At 58.9% G+C, this 17,692-nt stretch overlaps 1 protein-coding gene across 1 annotated transcript in view; it reads right to left on the bottom strand.

Annotated features, from left to right (window-relative positions):
- The window catches only part of LOC130021557 (vacuolar protein sorting-associated protein 33A-like), a 53,585-nt gene extending 39,344 nt beyond the window's left edge, over positions 1 to 14,241 (bottom strand). The window contains 4 exon segments of the mRNA XM_056112316.1: positions 5,200 to 5,370; positions 5,814 to 5,819; positions 13,254 to 13,334; positions 14,191 to 14,241. Coding sequence (XP_055968291.1) covers positions 5,200 to 5,370; positions 5,814 to 5,819; positions 13,254 to 13,334; positions 14,191 to 14,241 — 309 coding nt within the window.
- Positions 14,242 to 17,692: the final 3,451 nt, after the last annotated feature.

The raw sequence follows: 17,692 nt of genomic DNA, 5'->3' as shown, positions 1-17,692 counted from the left end.
CACAAGGATGACCCGCCTTTGATCCCCAGCATCCCATAGGGGATGCACCGTCAGTAGTAATTCCTGAGTGCAGAGCCAGGAGTGACCCCTGAACGTCCCCAACTGTGACAAAAAAAGACAAAAAACAACAAGAACTACAACAGGAACAAAAAAACCACAGAAAACAAAAATAATCTACCCCGAACTCACACACACAAAAAAACAAACACACACACACACACACAAAAATCCTAAAAAGAAAACCAGAAAAAACACTTTGATCCAGTGCAGGAAGGTGTCTGGAAGGTTCCAGAAAAGCGGCCTTCCCAGTGCATGTCTCTCACCCCCTCCCCTTGATGTGAGCCCCCAGTGCTCCCGGCTGCCAGGGGAGACCGAGCCGAGGGGGCAGGGGCACGGGAGAGGAGCCTGAGGCGCTGCTGAGGGGAGGAAGGAGCCTGGCACTCAGGGAGCATCGCTGGCCACTCACTGATCAGGCAGAGGCGGAGGGCACAGCGCGGACAGAGCAGCGCACCTACCTTTGCTGCCCCAATGGGGGCTCGCGCAGCCCCTGGGGCTTTCTAGCTGACACGCTCGTGAGCCTCAGAGGCAATAGGGCCGAGCTCGCCTGAGGAGGCATCGCTTTACCCTCAGCAAGGGAAAGATCAGCGTCCGACTCCCCTGGTACTCACCAAACTCCGAAGCTCTTTCTCCAAAGCCTCCTTCACTCGAGTGACTTCGTTCAAGTTCTCCTGAAGACTACGAAGCGCTAGCTCCTTCCCCTGCAGCTCCTCAGCCAGGCTCTCGGCCTACCAGAGTGACAAGGATGGAGTGAATGGACCAAAAATACGAACAGGAACAGGAAGGGGAAAACAAAACAGAAAGCACATATGAGAAGCCCATGACCCAACACAACCCCGAAGAACAGAGGCGTGAGGTGAGCGTGATTGCCTGAAGCTCTCAAAGCCAAGGCCTTGGCGCCATCAGTTCTGGTGATGACTGTCTAGTGGTTATTGAAAATGGCTCAAACAGAGGCATTTTCTAGACCTACATTTGGAGTGACCAGAAAATAAGAAAGCCTATGAGAAAGACTGACTTTCCAGGGGCGGGGAGACGGCACAAAGGGCTGGAGTACACACCAGGCCCGAGTTTGAACTGCAGCACCACTGGGCGAGCCTGAGATCGGTCCACAAGCTGAAAAGACCAGCTACTGCTGGGTGGGAGGACCCCAGAGCCGAGAGCATGGCTTGGCGAGGAAGAAGGAAGTAAGCAAGGGAGGAGGGAGGCTAAGGATACGAAGGAGGGAGGGAGGAAACAGGGAAGAAAGAGAAAGGGAGGGGAGGGAGGGAAGAAAAGGTTTATCTCTTTTTTTTTTTTTTTGGCCTGCTCGAGCTAATCGATGAACAACGGGAGGACAGTGACAATGACAGTGACCCTATGGGGTGCTGGAGATCGAACTCACTTAGGCCGTGTGCAAGGCAAATGCCCTTCCCACTGTACTATCACTCTGGCCCCCAAGATTTACTTTCTTGTAGTTTCTTGTCTGTGACTTTAAAAGTTTGAGGGGTTTCAATATGAATTTAAAATGAAGAACCTGTAATCCACTAGGCAGCAGTCACCAGAACTTGACGTTTGTTACATCTTGATGCGAACAAGTGGCTCAACTATCCCCTGCTGTGTCCTAGGAATTGATTCCGTTTGTTTCAGCCGGTGTTTCCGGAATGCCAGCTAAGGAGTCCTAAGTCCTGAGAGGAACTCCCGGGGGTCTCTGGGTCCTTCTGTTATGTCTGTCACTCCTGTCTACAAATCCCACAGCCCTTCCATCTTGGCCAACAGAGAAGTTTCTCCAACAAAGCGCCCAGCGCCGGGAGGGGGGGAGAAACGGGGAGAGGGGGGCGGCTGGGAGGGCATGTCTCTGCCACCACAATCCTATAGGAGGAAAAGGGCATTTCTCGGGGCTCCTTGGTGAGAACTGCAGCTTCCTCGGCTTGGCCCAGATCTCACTGTCTTGTCCTTCCGCAGGGTCAGGGCTACCATGAGAGTCCATGCCCGTGGTCAGCAGGAGGCCATGATGGAAGGCGGACTTGGCCCAAGCACCCCTTAGAGACTGAAAGGGATGAAATCTCTGCAGGGCTGGGCGGGGGCTTGTGCTGCAGGCAGGGAGGGGCCGGCAATGAGAAATACCAAGATGGGCCACGTCACCAGCCCTGAGGGAGCGCAGAGGCTCAGAGGCATTGAGCACGAGCTGGAAACTGAGGCACCTCGGGGACAGGATGGCAAAGCCAGTCACACGAGCAAGTGGTCAGCAAGGTCAGGGAAAGACTCCTGCGGCCAGACTCGAGCCCAAGGGTCTGGGCAGACTTGGTGAGTACACAGGGGGCCCAAGGCGGGGGGGCCGAGGTTTGCTCTGGGGGCTCCTATCTTGTTTTCTCACTGGCCTTGTGAAGAGTTCTCAGTTTCAGAAAGACCCCAGACGGGCCCAATTAGCCGGGGCCAAGGCTTGCATGGCATCCGGGTGCTGGGGACCAATGACAGCCCCAGAATCGTGCCGACACGTTCTCAGTCCCATCAGAGGGAACCGCACGGGACGTGACCGGGAGACCTGTCAGCACCAAGCCGGAACACGGCGGCGAGCAGACGGACACACAGCATGCAGGGAGCGAGCGTGGAAGTGGGCGAGGGCGCCCGGGTACCAACCTGCCGCTCTCGGCCCACTTTGCATTCTCTAACTCCTGAATCTGCCGCTCAGCCACCTGGAGCTGCTGCCTGATCCTCTCCATTCCCAATTTACCTCGGAACTGGCCTTCCGGAGCCCATCGAGCTGCAAGAGCTTCTCCTGGGTGGCCTCCAGCTGCTCCGTGGCGTCGGCCAGGGCCTGGGCTTGCTGACTACACATGGCCCGCAACCCCTCCAGGTGCTTTACCTTTGTCTCCGCCTCCTGCAGCTTGTTCAGGGTGTCCTCCATCTCCACCAGGTGCTGGTCCTCGGTCTGGTCGAGCTTGGCCCGCGCGGCCTCCAGGCTGTTCTTCTGCTCCTGGGCCATCCTGACCAGCCGCGACCTGAGCGTCTGCAGCTCAGAGGCGTGTGCTGCACGCCCAGCCACCTGCTGGGCCTTTAAGTTCTCCACCTCCTGCTGGGACTCGAACTGCAGCCTCTCCATCTGCATCTTGAGCTCGGCCACCTCGGCCGCCTCGGCACCCACGCCCCGGCTCACGGACGCCTTCGGCTCGCCCATGGCCTGTTGGGGCGGGGCGATGGCCGTCTCCAGCTTGGACTTCCACGGGGCGATCAGGTCCACGTTCTCCTTGTTGGCATGGTCCTGCTTGGTCCTCCCCCACTCGTTCTCCTTGGCGAGCTTCTCGGAGGCCGCCTCCTTCTGGTGGGAAAACAAAATTTCCATGAACTTAAAACAGGAAGGAAAAGAAGCAGAAATAGAAATTATTCTTTTGCAAACTGACTGTTTGCTTTTTCTTGTTTTAAGGAATTTCATTGTTTTCATTTCATCATCCTGTTATTCGTCGATTGCCTCGAGCAGGCCCCAGTAACGTCTCTTTCATCCTAGCCGTGAGATTATATTCAAGGCTATTTAGGAGAATGAGACCCATCATTGTTACTGGTATTTGGCATATTTGGTACGCCACGGGGAGTTTGCCAGACTCTGCCCTGTGGGCAGGCTACATTCGATAGCCTGCAAGTTTGTCCAAAATAGGAATGAGACAATAAGGTGTCATAAAACAAAAGTTCTGATAAGATGTCGCGTGGCCGCGAGGTTCCGGGATCTGGATTTTATAGTCTCTGAGTCTTGGCCGCTGATGGGATTACACGGCGCCAGGGGGCCAGGTGGTCGGTGTGACCCCCGCCTACTTAAAAAAACTGGGGTTCTAAAGGATTTGATTTGTGCTGCTTGACTGAAAATCAAAGCTGAGGCAAAGGCGTAGACCCAACTGTCAGAACGAGAGAAAAACGCTCATCAACAGCAGCCTCCGGCCCCAAGGAGCAGAGGTGCCTCCGCCGGGCCCTGCCAGGTGCATGACACCAGGTATCCCTGTCTGATTTGGAGTCTCCAGCAGAAGTGGTCCCGGCGGGGTCGGCCAGGCCACCCCGCATCCTTGCCTGCACCCTGCAAGCCTCTTGACCTGCCCGGGCTTTACCTCCAGGTCGCCTTTGGTGATAGACTCCTCTTCGACTCGGAACTGGAGGTCCTCCACTTTCCTGTGGGGGAGAGGGAGAGTTGTGAGGGGCGTCACTGCTGCCCCCCATGAGGGCCACCATCCTGTAGATGCGCGCCTGACCCAGCCCCCGCCTCCACACACAGGAGGGCTGAGAGAGTCAGCGAGGGCCAGAGCGAGAGTACAGCGGGCAGGGCATTTGTCTTGCACGTGGCCGACCCGGGTTCAATTCGGACCTGAGCAATGCCAGGAGTAATTCCTGAGTGCCGAGGCAGGAGTAACCCCTGAGCATCGCTGGGTTGACCCAAAAAGAAAAAAGAGAAAGCGAGTCCCCTCGGCTGTGAGCACTGGGTGGTACCCGCAGGCTACAGGAGTAAGCTCTGTCGAGCCAACGCCAGACGCAGTGCCATATCAGCCTTTTCTGCCTCGCAGCTAACAGAGGTGGTTAGAGACTGACCAGGTGCGCGTGCCAGTCCCTCCCAGCCAGCGCCTGTCCCCGCATCGGGACAACAACTGAGCCCCTGGGAGAGAAGCAGCAAATGACTCGGGGCCAGGGCGGGGGGGTAGGAGGGGTGAGTTCAGCATGTGGAGCTGAGGGGCTGAGCCGGGCACTGGCAGTGCCCCTGGGCACCACACTGCCAGGAGCCCATCTGAGAAGACGGTCTTGGCCGGCACCCCGTGTCCGTCTGTCTGCAGCCTGGCCTGAGCCCTGCCTGTCTGCTGCCGTGCCCCATGGGTGCTGCAGGTTTCCTCCCGCCCAGGACTTAACCCCAGGGACTCCCACAGGGCCCCACTGGGATACGACAGTTCCCAGCCAGCCAGCACAGGTCTCCTGAACACCAGGCCACGTGGACACAGCAGGGAGGGCCGGGGGTGGCTGGGCTCCAGTGAGCTCCCCCCATGCCCCCCAATGAGGCCACTCTCCGGACTGGGCACCCGCTGGTTTGTGGTTCTCACAGCCCTGGAAGGCCAGGAGCACCCCACCCGAGGCAGCCCCCCAGCTCCTGGCACGGCCTCACCTCTTCTCCTCCTCCAGCTGGTTCAGCAGCTCCACCTTCTCCCAGTCGCTCGCTTTCAGCATGGCCCGCAGCTCGTCCATCTTGGCCTCCAGCTCCAGGATGTACTGTGGAGGCAACTGTGCGTGAGTGTCCTCGCCCGCCCCCGACAGCCCTCTGTGGGCTGGCACCGCCACCTGCCACCGTGGCACGCTGAACGCGTCTCCCACCTAAGATGCAGCATTTCTGGAAGGCGGGACGGGAAACACAGCACGAAAGCACCGGCGGGGACAACTCGGCGCTCCCTGAACCCCCACGGGGCGAGCAGAAGGTGCATGCGATCAAACCACTTGGCGGACGCCACCGCAACGATGGCAGACGGGGACCCACTGCCTCTCCCTGCACTGCCTGCACCAAGCTCGCGCCCAGCCTCTGCTGCAGGTGTCTCTCGGACCCGGCACTGCCGTCTGCACAGACGTCACCTGGTTGTGCCCGTCCTGGCCAGGGCCAGCTCCTGCTCTATCTCCCCCACATGGCTCGTGGCCTTGGACACCTCCACCCGCTCCAGGTCTCGCTTGGCCAGCAGCTGCTCAATGTGCTGCTGCTTCTCCTTCAGCGCCTCCTGGAGGGCGGTGGTGCCGGAGATCTTGCGGGCGCAGCGGGAGGAAGTTACCGGCAACTGGAAAGGAAAAAGAGACGTGAAGGGGGTGGGGGCGGCGGACGCGGGCATGCATGTGGCTATCCTCAGCAAAGCAGATGGAGGAGCGCTGCATCCGTGCATATGGGCCACTGACTCTCAGCAGAAGCGTCTTGAAACCTTCCCGAAGATCCTTGGACGGGACCTGGGCTCCACTGACCTCGGGCCTCATGGGAATCCAGAGACTCTTCTGCAGAGCCGGAGGCAGCCCCCTCCACAGCCCGCTCTGGCCTGAGCTTCCTTAAGGCTGAGCCCTTGGCTTGAGCTTGAGGCCGGCTCCAGCATCTTCAACCTTGCACGTCCGTCCATCAGGGTCTCCCCAGGGCAGCCTGGCCCTTCTCTCTTCCTCTTCCTTCCAGCTCACCTCGCTCTCCCCAGCACCTGCCCCAGGCCTGAACAGCAGTAACCAGAGACTCTTGTCTCTGGGAATGGCCCCGTGCCCCTGAGGGTCACTGGGTGTGACCCCATAAAAGACCCCTGTGCCATCTGCCTTCGAAAGTGGGGGATGAGAGGCTAGAATGGTAAATTTGCGGGGAAGGCGCTGGCCTTGCACGCCGCTGACCCGAGCTGGATCCCAGGTACCCACCCCACAGGGTCCCGAGCCCACCAGGAGTGAGTCCTGAGTGCAGAGCCCGGAGTAAGTCCTGAGCATTGCTGGGGGGTGGCCCAAAATCCAGGAAAAAAAGGAACAAGTGGTGGGTGAGCATTGTGAGGGCTCACGCCCAGCGAGCAGGACAGCAAGGGCAGCTCAGGGGAAGACCAAGCACAAAGGGAAGGAGAGAAGAGGCAAAGACAGTGAGGAGGGGAGGGGGTGGGCTGGAAGGCCGCGGGGACCGGGGGTCCTGTCCGTTCTGTCCTGGGCTCATGGTCACTCATGGTCGCTCTGCAGACCAGTTTCCTTGCGGCACAACGGCCCCTGCAGGCGGGGACACAGCGGGACCTGGTCTTCATTCTTCAGGCACACGGTGGCGGGGGCTGGGGCGGGGGTGGCCGAGGACGTCCGCTCCTTCTGCCTGGCCACCCCTGACCCATTGCCCTGCTGCGAGCCAGCCGCAGGGTCTCTTGCCGCTTCCCTGCATCATCTGAGGTGCTGCCAATTGCCTGCTGACTGACGGGCCCAGCAGGGCCCAGGCTGTCCACCGCTGCTTTGCCTGCTGGGAGCTCTCAAGCTTCCTGTTTCTGTCCGGGGAGCAGCTCATCCTTGCCTCTGCGTAAGGATCTGGCCGTGACTCCCCAATACACTTAAAGTATATTGGTCAGATTAAATGCTCTCCCCAGGGCCAAAGAGTTTTTTTTTGGGGGGGGGGGAAGGTGCTTGCAGAGGTTCAAGATCCAGCACCATCAGGAGTGACCCCAAGAGCAGAGAGCCAGGCATAAGCCCTGAGCACCCCTGAATGTGGCCCCAAAACCAAATAATAAATAAATAAAATTTCTAGGAGGACACGAGCTCTCGGGCCCAGCCATGTGCAGTGCTGCCGGGAAGTGCACTCAACTCTGATTTCAAGGGGTGGCTGGGAAGAGCTTGACAGCCTTGGGGGTCTCCACCAAGACCTGGGCTTAAACCCCCTCAACCGGGAGCAGCCCCCAAGCACCACGCCTGGAGTCCCTGAGCACTGCCAGGTGAGCCCCAAAACCAAAGAGCAAAAATAAAAACTAGGAAAGGCGGGCGGCGGTGTTCCCTGAGCCTCCTGGCCTGAGCGGGTGGGGCAGGCCGGACGCATGCGCTTCCTGGGTCCGAGACAACTCCCTGAGGAAACCAGCACGGGAGGGAAGGGCTTTAAGCAAACCATGGAGATGAGACTGTGAGGTTCAGGCGCTGGAGCAGGGAGAAAGCAGCACCCCTGGCATGGGGGGAGGCGGGCGCTGAGGGGCTGGGCAAGGTCGGGGCCACGAACTGAACTCAGGATGTTGATGCCAAAGCCTCTGCCCTGCGCATGGTGTGTGAGGCCCCAGGCTCCATGCCAGCAAGGCCAGCCCCTCTGTGGGAGCCTGGTACCTCAGAAGAGCAACTCAGCCAACAAGCGAACCGGGAGGCCTCCCACAGGGCACGCACGGACCTGTGTGCATGTATGTATGCATGCACGTACGTTCCTGTGGGCATGTCTACACAAACCCGTGTGCATGTGTGCGTTGTGTTTATGCATGTACGTGCCTGTGTGTATATACCCATCAGCCTGTGTATATACGGTATGCACTACGTGTACATGTATGAGTGGCTGTGTGTGTGTGATCGCTTGTGTGTGCACGTATGGAATTATGTTGTCGAGGTATACTTCCATGAAGTCACACAGACTCATTCTATATCCCTGTCATAGACGCTAACGGTGATGTGCAGTGTAGGAGTGAGCTCCACCCTGCGTAAAGATATGCAAGGCAGGGGCCAAAGGGCTGGAGAGCGAAGCCCCAGCGCTGCCCAGGCTCAATCCCGGAGGCCCGCCAGGAAGAATCCCGAGCACAGAGGCGGGAGAAAGCCCTGGGCTCTGCCAGGTGTGACCCCAGAACAGAACAAAGCAAGACAGCAGGGGGAGGCTGGAGATACGGCTCAGGCGTGGGGCTCTTGCTCGGATGTGGGAGGCCCCGGCTCAACCCCCGCACTGCAAACGGCCCCTTCAAGCACTGCAGGGTGTGGCCCACAGTCAAGCAGAAAAAGAAAACCGAATTCCACAAACGGGCTGGCTCGCGAGGGAAGGAGAGGGGCTTCTGAGTCTGCTCCCCTCCTGAATGGCGAGGCGAGGGGAAGGAGGAGTCGGACGTGAGGATGGAGGCAGGCCAGGGAAACCTGGTGGTGGTCAAGCAAGACAGGACTGGCCCCAGGCCTGTGCCCACGGCACGTGGCCTCCTGGCTCCCGTTCCCGTGTCACCTGTTTTGTATCTTCCGTTGCACACACACTCACTCCCTCCTCTTCCGCATCGAGGGTCAATGCAGGGAGCAGAGGAGGTGGCAGGAAGCGCAGCCCCCAGCAAAGCCAGCCCCCCGGGACACGTCTCCATCGTGGGCCCGTTTCCCTGTGGACAATATCTCAGGACACCCTTGCACATTCGGACACACTTTAGTGTTTAGGACTCAGAGAGACGTGAGGGGAGAAGCCACGAGGCCCCAGCTTTGACTTGCGGCCCCGCAATGGACAGAAGTCGAGGCCCCTCTGTGTCGACAGGGGTGCAGAGGGACAGGAGGGAGCAGGGAGGGACGGAGAGAGCAAACGGGCAACGCCAAGCACCAAGCGTTCCCCAGAGTCTCTGGTTCCCGCTCTGACCCTCCGACGCCCCCTTCAGCTCCCCCACTTCATCCCTAAGGCGGCCTGAGCCCTGAGCACCTGAGGAAAGGCCCATCCCTGCTCCTGTCACCGGTGGTGGCTGGGAAGCCACTTGCCTGCCACGTGGAGCTGCTCAGCCCACCCGGTCCTGTTCCGCCTCTCGCCCCTGGGGCCCTGGGAGTCTGTGGGGGCCTGAGCATCGCACAGGGCGGGGGAGGGGGCTGCTTACTAGTTCCGTGTGGCTGGGCCTGCTGCTCACGGATAAGGCCACGGAGCTCACAGAGCTGAGCGAGGAGGCCGACGGGCGGCACTTCAGGCTGGCGGGGGTGGTGGCCATCACACGCCTCCCAGGGGCCGCCTTGGCCTTGGCCGGCGTCGTGGAGGGGAAGCCGATCTTGGTGACTTTGTGAATGCGAACAAACAAGCCATACTTGGGCTGACACTGGAAGTACCTGCGACATCGAGGAGGGGAGGGACAAAAGACACCTTTGGCAAGAGAGACAGGCGCCGACCGCGGAGTCCACTGAGTCCCACAGTCTCACACCCCCACAGACTAACACGCTCCCATAGCCCCACACTCCCACACACTCACACCACAGCCAACACTCCCACACTCTCACACCCCAACCAACAGTCCCACACTCTCACACTCACTCCCAAACAAACATCATACCCTCATGCAGCCTCACACTCACACACACTCTCACCCAACAAACACACACTCACACCCCAACCAACACAAACTCACACTCATCCCCCAACCAACACTCCCACACACTCACACCCCAACAAACACACACTCACATCCCAACAAACACTCCCACACTCACCCCAAGAAACACACACACTCACATCGCAACCAACACTCCCACACTCTCACACTTCCACCACAACAAACACTCACACTCACACCCCAACCAACACTCCCACACTCCCACACACTCAAACCCCAACACACACACACTCACACCCAACAAACACTCCCACATGTCCACAGCCCCACACTCACACACACTCAAACCCCAACTAACACACACTCACACACAACCAACACTCCCACACACTCACACCCCAACCAACACACACTCACACCCCAACAAACACTCCCAGACTCACCTCAAGAAACACACACGCTCACAACCCAACACACACTCCCACACTCTCACACTCCCACCCCAACCAACACACTCACACCCCAACCAACACTCCCACATTTCCACAGCCCCACACTCACACACACTCACTCCCAAACAAACATCATACCCTCATGCAGCCTCACACTCACACACACTCTCACCCAACAAACACACACTCACACCCCAACCAACACAAACTCACACTCATCCCCCAACCAACACTCCCACACACTCACACCCCAACGAACACACACTCACATCCCAACAAACACTCCCACACTCACCCCAAGAAACACACATACTCACAACCCAACCAACATTCTCACACTCTCACACTCCCACCCCAACAAACAAACACACCACAAGAAATACTCCCACATTTCCACAGCCCAACACTCACACACACTCACTCCCCAACAAACACTCATACCCTCCCACAGCCCCCACACTCACACACACTCAAACCCCAACTAACACACACTTACACCCCAACCAACACTCCCAAACACTCTCACCCCAACAAACACTCCCACACTCACCCCAAGAAACAAACACACTCACACCCCAACCAACAATCCCACACTCTCACACTCCCACCCCAACATACACACACACTCACAGCACAACAAACACACCCACATTTCCACAGCCCCACACTCACACACACTCACCCCCCAACAAGCACTCATACCCTCCCACAGCCCCACACTCACACACGCACACCCCAACTAACACACACACTCACACCCCAACCGATATTCCCACACTCCCACACTCCCAACGTCCCACACTCACACTCACACCCCAACAAAAACACACTTACACTCAAACCCCAACAAACACTCCCACACTCCCACAGCCCCACAGTCACACACACGCATACCCAACCAACACTTGCACGCTCTCAAACCAACAATGACACACTCTCATTCCCTCACAAATATGCTCACACCCCCAAGCAACACTCACATGCTCATGCCCTCACCAACACTCACAGCCCCACACTCACACGCTCACATACACACACCCTCATACATACATATCCACACTCCGAAGCACACACATTCATACATTCACACACACACTCCCTCGCACGCCGCCCACCCCCACTGCACAAACCAGGGGCGATTCCAAGCAGCCTCCCCGGCATCTGAAGGGCGACAGCAGGCCGGGGGGTTCCTGCGGGCCGAGCACAGCTGCATGTGGGAGCCCCAGGCTGTCCCCACATCCCTGCAGGGTCCCCGAGTGCCACCGGAAGTGGCCCCGCCTAAGAACCAAGTGAAGTGGCCTGCAGTCCCCTCAGCACCTCCCGGGCACCGTGCATTGCCCCAGGCTGTCTGGGGGGGGGGCAGGAGGACCCACCTCGTTCCAGCCACGGCGCCATCGTTCTTGCCCAGCGGCTTGTCCAGCTCCACGCCACACCAATTCCCCTTGGCGAAGTACGTCTCCCCGAGGAAGCGCACCACACCGGCCTTCACGCCTCCCACCTGCCAGAGGGACGCGGGTCAGGCACCATGGACTGCGCACAGTGCCCCCACCCCCGCTAAGGAACATTCTGGCTTCAGAGTAGGGATTTCCGGAAGAAACCCCAAAGGTCAAGGTGCCACTTCCCCCCGCAACCCCTACAGGGTGAGCAGACGCTGCTGCTCAGTGTCCATGCAAGGCAGCGGCGTTCACACCCACTCGCTGTCACTGGCGGCCTGGCTGACCACACCCCTGGGAATCTCTGACCCAGGCCAGCCACCTGGTGTGGCGAGGGGGTCCCTGCCCCGCGGGTGTGGGAGCGGAGCCGTGGCAACCCCACCGCTGGAGAACAATTCAGCCAGAAACCAGCTAAAGGAAAATGACTGTTCTCATATCTTAGCAGAGTTCGATTTTCCAGTTCTCCTTCACTATGCCTTGGCTTGATGCTTGGCCCCTGGGACGCAGAGCAAAACAGAATCACAGCGCTGGACACCGACGGGAATGCTGACAAAAAGGGCCAGAGCACCGGGGGAAGGGCACTTGCTTTGTGTGCGGCCACCCTGGGTTCAATCCTCAACACCCAAGATGGTCCCCCTAGCCCGCCAAGAGTGATTCCTCAGTGCAAAGCCTGAGTGACCCATAAGCACTGTCAGGAGTGGCCCCAAAACCAAAAAGTCAAAACAGAAAGGGGAGCGAGAGAGAGAGAGAGAGAGAGAGAGAGAGAGAGAGAGAGAGAGAGAGAGAGAGAGAGAGAGAGAGAGAGAAACCTCAACTAATAATGCCTGAGAGCGTGGTTTTCTTTTTTCGGGTCTGGGGCAGGACTGGGTTCACGTGCTCGGGGGTCACTCGCAGCACGAGGGGTAGCAGCGTCACCCAGGACTGTCTCTGTGAGTCCTGAAGTCCCATCTGCAAAGGCCCTGGCACAGCCTCCGTGGCCAGGCGTGGGCCCTGGGAACTGTGAGTGTGACAAAGAATAAAAGAACAAGAGACAGGTGGCTGGGGTGGCGGCCCTGGGCTGAGAAGAGGCTGCAAAGTTCATCGGCAAAGAATCTGGCACAGAACATGCCATCCCTGACCCGGAAACAGCCTCCTGGAACAGCACAGCTGGAAGGCAGTCAAGTCTCTCAAGACCCTGACATTATATCCTGGAAATATCATCTGCCCAAAACTGCTGCAAGCCTGTCTCCAGAACATTCTGTCAGAGCTCAGCTGGAGAGAAGGGAAGTGATCTCCCAAGGTCAGGAGAACCACCGCACATCAGCCCGGAGAAACTCCTCACGGTTGGATTCTGAGACGCCACAGGACGGACAGAGTGACCTCCCGCTCTGAGACACCATAAGACTGACCAGAGCGACTGACTGTTCCGCTCTGCGACCCCTGCCTACTTGCGAGCACAGACGGGACTTGAGGTCAGAGCTGGGCATTTCCAGTGACCCCAATGAGGGTCCCTGAGTCTCCAGAGAGAACCAAAGTAGCACAAGCATGGGGGCAGTCTGTCCACTGCCAGTGACAGGGACTGCAGGGGGCAGGGGACCGTCTTCCACAGGCCTGGAGGCTGGAACAGCCATGTCAGAGCCTTCGAAGGGCTCCTCGGAGGTCAGTCCCGTAAACATCGAGGCCAGCTGGCACAGAACCTGGACTTCCTGTGCGCAGGGAAAAATGGGGCAAAGGGCAGGAGGCCCTTTGGAGAGTCGGGAGGGCGCCAGCCCTGCACGGGAGCTTCGCCTCAGTGCCCCGAGGCCAGCCCCCACTCGCCACGGCCTCCTGACCACGGCTGCGTTAGGCCGTGGAGTGCCAAGCAAACCTTCCTTGAATTAGGAAAAAGACCAAATAAAGTGTTTGGGTTTTCTTTTTTCCCCTTCTTCTTTCAGAGAACAGCCATTATGCTGGTTGTGGTCCCCCAAAAAAACCCCCAAAAACTTTTTTTTGAAAGGCGTGCTCTAGCTGAGGTATGGAGCGATGAAACAGCACAGACAGAGGGCAGGGCGTTGGCCTTGCACACACCTGCCCGGATGTGGTCCCTGAGCACAGGGCCAGGACTCAGCCCTGAGCACCACCACCAATAAATGAATAACTGATCAGAGTTATTCACTGCAGAGCCAGTGGCGGTGTCCCCGCTCCCTTGTTCCAACGACACTGGTGTCCCTGTGTCCGGGTGTGGACGGTTGTGAATGCAAGTTAAAAAAAAAAGTCTTTTTTCTTCTTTGGGTCTTTGGGTCACACCTGGCGATGCTCAGGAATCATTCCTGCATTCAGGAATCATTCCTGCGATGCTTGGGGGACCCTATGGGATACCGGGGAACCCAGGTTTGCTGAGTGCAAGGCAAACGCCCTCTCTGCTGTTCTACTGCTCCAGCCCCCCCAAACAGTCTTTAAACCGTGTGTCTCCTCCAGCTCCAATTCCCTCCCCGTGTTACTCTTTGGCCATCCCTGAACCCTGACCGTGACCCTCCAGGACCCTCCGAGGGCCACCCTGCGCCTGCAGGCAGGTCTCCTCACAGCTCTCCTCTCCGGCCTCCACAGCTCTGACACCGGTCTGGCGATGGCCATCCCTGTGGTCCCCGGGAAGCCACTGGCTCCGGGCCAGCCCCCAGTCTGTCTGGTCAGAGCCGCCCGCCTCAGAGGTTCCCAAGGGGACTTTTCCCGGCCGCTTCCCACGGGTTCTGAAAGCGTTATTGAGTGCTTCTGCTGGGGGAGAACAGTTGTCTACAGCCAAGCGCCTCTGCTTTGGGGACCTGTGCAGAGGAATGGGCTTGGGGTGGACTGAGGATGCCACGTGCAGGGACCTGGTGACCCCCACCAGAAACTCATCTCACGGGGGTGCCCCCTCGCCCCCACCAAAGGGCTTCCAGGAGCTGCTCAGAGAAACACAAGAGCAGGTGCTGAGTCTGAAGATCAAGCAACCAAGTCAGCAAAACATACTTTTGAGAATGTTCTGGAGACGGGTCCCTACCCATGGCCTACCCAGGGTCCATCCCCGACACCCCAGATGGTCCCCTGAACCCTACCAGATCCCTGAGTTCAGCACCAGGAGGAAGCCCTGTGCACTGCCAGGTGTGGCCCAAACACCAAACCACACACGTCTGGAGAGACGGCTCAGGGCTTGCGCACAGCCGGGCACGGAATGGCCCAGAGCGGCTCGGGGTGAGCCCCGTGACGCCCCAAACACAAACATCACAAACCAGAGAAATGGAACCGATTTCCAACTTCGTACATTGGTTTGTTTTTTGAGTCACAGTCAGAGTGCTCAGGGCTTACTTCTGGCTTGGTGCTCAGGGATCACTCCGGGATGTGCTTGGGGGACTGTACATGGGACCAAGACTTAAACCCCGGGTCAGAGGCATCCAAAGCACACGGCCTCCCCACGGCATGACCCCTCCACCCTGTTTTGGCTAAACTGGTAAAACTGGCAGCATCCCCGCACGCATCCATCACGCTGGAAACTGCAGGACCAGGTGTCCTGGCTGCTCGTGCTTCCACCCAAACCGCGAGTCTGGGAAAGCTGATGGACCAGACAGGCGAATGGACACCCACCCGCGACCGCTGCCCTCGGCACTCACCAGCACCCGGTCCCCGAGCTTCAGCTCCTGCTCCCCGTTCTTGAGGGAGCCAGCCTCCGAGAGGTTGGAGATGGACTCGCTGGCCGTCCTGGTCAGGTTGCTGATGTGAGGGGCGGCCGGTGCCTCCTTTGTGGAGGGCTGGGGCGCCTTTGGGGCGGCGGCAGGGGCCGGGGAGGCCGACCGGGGCGGTGTGGCCGGGGCAGCAGGCGCTGGCTGCAGGCCGTTGGTCTCATCTTCAGCCTGCCAGTTCCTGCTCAGCTTGGACGGCCGGGTGAAGATGCCCTTCAGCGGCTCGCACTGGAAGTAGCGCACACCCGCCACCGAGCCGTCGTTCTTGCCGATGGGCTCGTCCAAGACGATCCCGGCCCACTGACCAGGGGCAAACTGGGTCTCCCCGAGGAACTGGATGAATCCAGGCTTGTTCCCCTTCACCCAGACTCGTTCCCCGACCTGGAAGTCGTCCACAAACTCCTCCTGCGTCTCCGAGGAGGGGGCGCTGGGGGTTTTCTCCCCAGGCACGGACTTCTCAACGGGAGCAGCCGCTGGAACAGCAGAAAGGGTCAGAAGGGTCAGAAGGGTCAGGAAGGGCCTGTCCAGGTCCAGTTAAAGTGTGGTTGGGGGTGGCCACACCCAGCAGTGCTTGGGACTACTCCCAGCCAATGCCGGGGGCTGCTTGTGGTGAAGCCTGGCCGGGCCCGCCGTGAAGGGGACGTGCCTACCTACTGCAGCATCCCAGGCCACAGTCATATTTGGGCAGCTGAGGGGAAATCTTTGGACACACCCCGTGATGCTAGGGACCAAGCCAGGCGAAAGCTCCAATACAGTGTCTTATTTCTGCTGTGTCCACTGGCCCATCTTCTTTTTCTTTTAGGGGGGGAGCACTCCAGCCAGTCCGCAGGGCCTATTTCTGGCTCTGCGCTCAGGGTCACTCATGTGAGGTTGAGGCTGGAGAGTCACATGGGGTGCCGGTTGCCCTCCCCACTGTACTGTGGCTACGGCCGGCAATGAGGCCCTTTAGTCCAGGTGAGTCCACCTCCCTCAGCCTGTCCCCAAGCCCGGGCGAGGGGGCTAGCAGTTAGGAGGGAGCGTGTTGGTCGCCTCAGCTGTCACCAGTTGCCGTGACACTAAAGTCACACAACGTGAGACTCATGTGTGAGAGCTGTCCCCAGAGCCGCGAACGTGCCTACAGCTCAGGGAGCCCTTCCCGGGCGAGGACTCGGGAGGGGGTTCCCGGGTGGAAATGAGTCTCCCCTGGCCCGGGCTGAGCGCACTTACCGGCCGAGGGCGCCTTCAGGGCCCAGCTCCCATGCTTGAAGATCTTGGTGGGGGCCTTCAGCCCGCTGGGCCTCAGCAGACTCATGGTCAGGTGGTCAGACGCTGCCGCGGCCACTACCGGGCCCTGACTCTCGAGCCCACTGTGGGGCCTTCTGAGGCGCACTCGTTCTCAGGGATAAATCTCTGAAGAGCAGAGGAGAGAGTCTGTCTCACGGTAGCGACCACAGCAGCTTCCGGAGCCCAGAGAGCTGCCAGTCTGAGACTCGCCACCCCGAGTGCGACCCCCAGCCTCCCGCACAGCTCCCTGAGCCCACCAAGTGTCATTCCTGCACAAAAACTCAATCCCAAACAGACAAACAAACAACAGCAGATTCAGGGCCAGAGGGCAGAGGGGACAGGTACTTGCCCTGCGGGCAGCTGACCCTCACGCCCTCCCTGGCATCACACCCACCCCCAAACACATTCAGGAGCCAGAAATCGTCCCTGATCACTGTGAGTGCCACTGACCACCTTCCCGTCCAGACACTGACTAGCCGGGAGGCGACTCAGCAGTGATGGCTGGTCTTGTGTGTGCATGTGTGCGTATGTATGTGTGTGAGAGGCCCGGGGTTACACACAGAAGCTAAGGCAAGCAACAGGCACACTTTTTTCTATGGGCTGAGAAGTGCCAGGGAAAAGGGCCCAGCAAGACTGCGCCAAAAGGGGGCTGGAGAGCGATAGCACAGTGGGTAGGGCGTTTGCCTTGCACGTGGCCGACCCAGGTTCGATTCCCAGCATCCCATATGGTCCCCTGAGCACTGCCAGGACTGATTCCTGAGTGCAGACCCAGGAGTAAACCCTGTGCATCACCAGGTGTGACCCAAAAAGGAAAAAAAATGCGCCAAAGGGGAGCGAAGGAGGTTTTGGCGTTTCCTTCGTTCCTTGTGACGGTGCCCAAGTTTGATAACCACAAGCCAGTATTAACTGCATTTCTTAACCCACAGAACTGAGGCAGACAGGTGAATGGGGGAAGCGTCGCCATGGCAATGGAACTCCGAGGAAGTCAACAATAGCTTCATGGCCACCAAAAGACCACCTGAGGGCACGGGACCCAGGGTCTGGTCAAAATTAACCCACATTAGGAGGCCCAGAGCAGGCTGGACCCCCCGAGGGAATAGGAACAAAGG

Source organism: Sorex fumeus, unplaced genomic scaffold (assembly GCF_029834395.1).
Source record: "Sorex fumeus unplaced genomic scaffold, SorFum_2.1 ptg000017l, whole genome shotgun sequence".
NCBI classification, from domain to species: Eukaryota; Metazoa; Chordata; class Mammalia; order Eulipotyphla; family Soricidae; genus Sorex; species Sorex fumeus.
Note: the sequence above shows the minus strand (reverse complement) of the source record. Positions and strands in the feature narration are given on the sequence as shown.